Consider the following 3,941-nt stretch of genomic DNA (forward strand, 5'->3'; position numbering starts at 1 on the left):
CTGTCCTCGCCGCCAACGGTACATCCCGGATCAGCAACTCTTACTCTCTTATTCTCGCTGCAGTCGCCATCTTCGGTGAGTATTGGTGGAGTGATGTCCGATTTCATGATATTTTGACTTCTCTAAAGCCTTTCGCAGACTAACACACCCGTTGAGGTGGGCAAAAAGTGATTTATATACCTAACACATGCTTATGTATATATACTCACATATCTTGCCGTGTCTTTTCTTCTTTTGTTATATTGTTATAATGAAAAAAAATGTAATTAATGACGGTCTAGAGATAGCCACTTCGGATACGTTTTTTCATGGAACAAGAAAAGTACTTAAAAATAGAAACCGTAATCTAGACACCTTGGTAGACCGCATTGTTTGTGATTATGTGGCTATTTAAATATCTTTGTTTTTTTTTTTCTTTTTTGTCTACTAGTCAAGTGGTCTATACACTTCGTTAACCCAAACATGGGAGATCGACTCCATCAAAGGGTCGGTGAGAACATTGAAGACTTGGCCTAGTCAGGCTAATAAATCTCTCGTCGACTATTATATATTTTTGTTATAATTTTCAGAATACTAGGTTTATTATTATATTCCAAGACAACCAGAACGCTTTTTTTTTTTTTTTCTTTTCTTTTCACCATGCTTAAGTAGTTAAATAATTCTCCTAATAAATAATTCGGAAGTACTATTAAGAAATATTCTTACTAAAAGTAGTTAATTACAAGAAAATCAAATACTTTTATAAATTACATAACAAAACAAAAACAAAATAAAATCAATCATTAAGAATATTTAAATTATTAATTATTTCTAACTCATTCATGATATTTTGAGTTATGGGTCAAATGAAAAATTCTTTCTAAAAAAATTATTTAACAGACCATTAATAAAATTCATTTTTTATAAACAAACCATAAGTATCATTTTCTAACAAAAATCCATTTATGAAGAAGCGAACTTTGAATCTATATTTAAAAATGGTGGAAAATTTGATTTTTAATTTTGATTAAGAAAAAACAGTTTATTAAGAAATTCTAAAATTCAAGTTTAACTTAATTTTCTAAAAGAATATGATAAATATTTAACATATCAAAAAATTATCAAAAATATTCTAATATATTTTTTAAGATAAATATATTTAATATATTGACGATAATTTAAATATAATGAGTTATGTAATAAAATGAGTTATGATCTTTATAAAGGATGACATTTTAAATATAAATTATTAAAATTAAATGAGGAAAATGTTTAAAAAACTAATAAAATATATTAAAAAGTTATTTTAATATATAAAAATATTTAAAATTGTTTTGTAAAATCAATCCATGTTACAGCACGAATATCAATCTAATATATATCTATATGAATATTACAAAATAATTTTTGTAAGAATCCATCAAAAAAATTTTATTCTTTTCTTATTCTTGTAAACAAATGATCTAAAAGTCTACAAAATATCCAAACTTGATTGAGAAAATATCTCTCTCTTTTCCATTGATTCACCAGTATACGTCGAATAGTTCAAATGAGTAAAGCATTTATAATAATATAAGGTTTATAGAAAGAAACAAAAAAGAACATCATATGCCTGCGAATGGAGGTCCGTCCACTAACAGACACATATTACGAGTGAAACGACACACGTCTGTTTCATAACTTGCATGCATATTTGTTCGTCAACTTGCATATGTTTCAAAAATCTCAAAATGAAAGAAAAAATGCAAAGAAAGAAACGGCGACAACAATGCTTAGTTTTATGAAACGGATTGGTACAAGATTTAAAAATTTCTCTTTTTAAGGACTGTTAATTAATTGGAATATATTTGAGCAGGATAATGATCCACCAAAAAATCCAAAATGGGTTTCCATGATATTCGTTGGTTAACTTTATGCGACTATTATATAAGCACTAATTTTTTTATTTTTTTTAAACAGCTACGCACCAAAATTACAAAAAAAATAAATTTAATATCAGGAAAGAGCTCCAAAAATTAATTCAAAATTTCAGGAGAAAGCTCTTAAAATGAATTTAAAAGTATATTTTCTAAAACTATGCATGTATTACATTTTCTTTTTGTTAAAAAGGAAAAAAAGAAAAATTTCCACCGAGTTAAAAAAAAAAAAGTAAAAATTTCCAACCAAAACTTTTTAGAAGAAAAACAGAATTGTTGTTTTTTTGGTAATGAAAACAGAATTGTTGTTGTCCTTCGTGTAAACCTATCAAGTAAGGATAGACAAAAAAAAAAAAAAAAAAAAAGGTACCGGACCGATTTTCTGATTAGACATGGTATCGTTCGAATTATCCAATCATTAGAACGGTAAAGCCGTAAACTAAACAAAAGTTCTAATAATATATTGGAGTTCAATTTACCAAAAGTCTTTTTTTTTTTTTTTTTTGATCAAGGACCAAAAGTCTAATACTGGAGTTTTCACAGAATTGAATTCATAAATTTCAGCAATCGAAAAAGTTGAATAGAATTCACGTGTCTCTATAGAGTTGGTTCATTAGACTGACCCGGTCCGGTTCATCGTAACACCAAAGTTTCGATCACATGACGTTGTATAGTAACGGTCACTTAAGCCGTTCATTGTTCATTATGACAAAGCCACGTCACATTTCCTCTCCAAAGGGGTTTTCTTACCGCAAGTCTTTTTTTCTTGTTCTTTATTAAGAAAAGGTGCTTTTTAATTTATTGATCGAAAGATAAGACATTGTCAGGATGAACAGATTCAGTTAACTAAATGGGAATGAATAAACAAGAAGAATTAAATAGTGTATTCTTTCTTGAGCACCGCTTCTAGCTATACTTATACGCCGCTTCGTTATATTGGCGAAGGATATATGTTTGTACTCAATCCAGCACAACGTGATTTACACCATTCTGGAATCGTGGATCTTTCGTTGAAGAAATGAGGGTTTTAAAACCACCCTTGAAGCATTCTTATCAATATGCCATATGGCTCAAGCATTAAATATCCTTTCGTTGCTTTCAATGAAAACAGGATGGATAGAGATAGAGAGATCGATGCATCAATGATACATATCAAACTTATCGACAAACAACATCTGCAATCGCTTCAGCACCATTCAAATGTCGGGCACGGACGCTTATGCTGATGGTCTTTGCTATTGGTTTCACATCCGAAGCCTAGACTACGTACTTCTTTTGTTGTAACTTCCAGATTTAAAATCAGCTCATTTCAATACTTTAAACTCTCAATGTTGTATTTATTTTACAAACGTTTTTTTGGTTAACAAATTTTATATTCACACAAGAAAAAACGATACATATCAAACACCATGATCAGCATAAGCTAACATCATCACGTCGGCAGTCAGAGACAAGAAAGCTCTATTCCGTTCATCTTTAAAACAACCAAACACACCATATTGGATCCTTAATAACTTATTGACACAATTATTTACATTAATCCATTAGTGACGACATTTACTTACCAGTCAAAAAAAAAAATTTCCAAATACACTCAAATCCATTAATGACATGTCTAAATAACCCAATTCATACTATCTTCTCTACCGATTACGAGATATCAGTGTTCAAGAAAGCGCTAGACGGTATATGGGCGGTGACCCAGCGCCTAGCGCCTAGAACGCCTAAACGGGGCCTAGACGGTTTTTAGGTGGTTTAGGCGTTTACAACATAAAACATTATATATATAAAATTATGTACAAATATATGTTAGAAAAAAAAAAAAAATTATAAATTATAAACAAAATTAACAAAAATACATTTATTTAAGTTATATTAACAACATATAAACATTTATAATTACGTATACAAATATAAAACTTAATAATTTAAATCTATATAGTTAAAAATCAAAAATAAATATTAAAATTAAATTAATGTAATTTTAAGCGGTTTAGGCAGTCATCTAGGCGTCTACTGAGCGCCTAGCGCCTAGACGGCGCCTAG

At 29.3% G+C, this 3,941-nt stretch overlaps 1 protein-coding gene across 1 annotated transcript in view; it reads right to left on the bottom strand.

Moving 5' to 3' along the window:
* The window catches only part of LOC104719435 (probable protein phosphatase 2C 54), a 2,420-nt gene extending 2,196 nt beyond the window's left edge, over positions 1–224 (bottom strand). Inside the window, exon 1 of the mRNA XM_010437375.2 lies at positions 1–224. Within this exon, the coding sequence (XP_010435677.1) occupies positions 1–107 (107 nt within the window). The 5' untranslated portion in view covers positions 108–224.

The sequence above is a fragment of the Camelina sativa genome, chromosome 2, assembly GCF_000633955.1.
Source record: "Camelina sativa cultivar DH55 chromosome 2, Cs, whole genome shotgun sequence".
Taxonomy (NCBI): domain Eukaryota; kingdom Viridiplantae; phylum Streptophyta; class Magnoliopsida; order Brassicales; family Brassicaceae; genus Camelina; species Camelina sativa.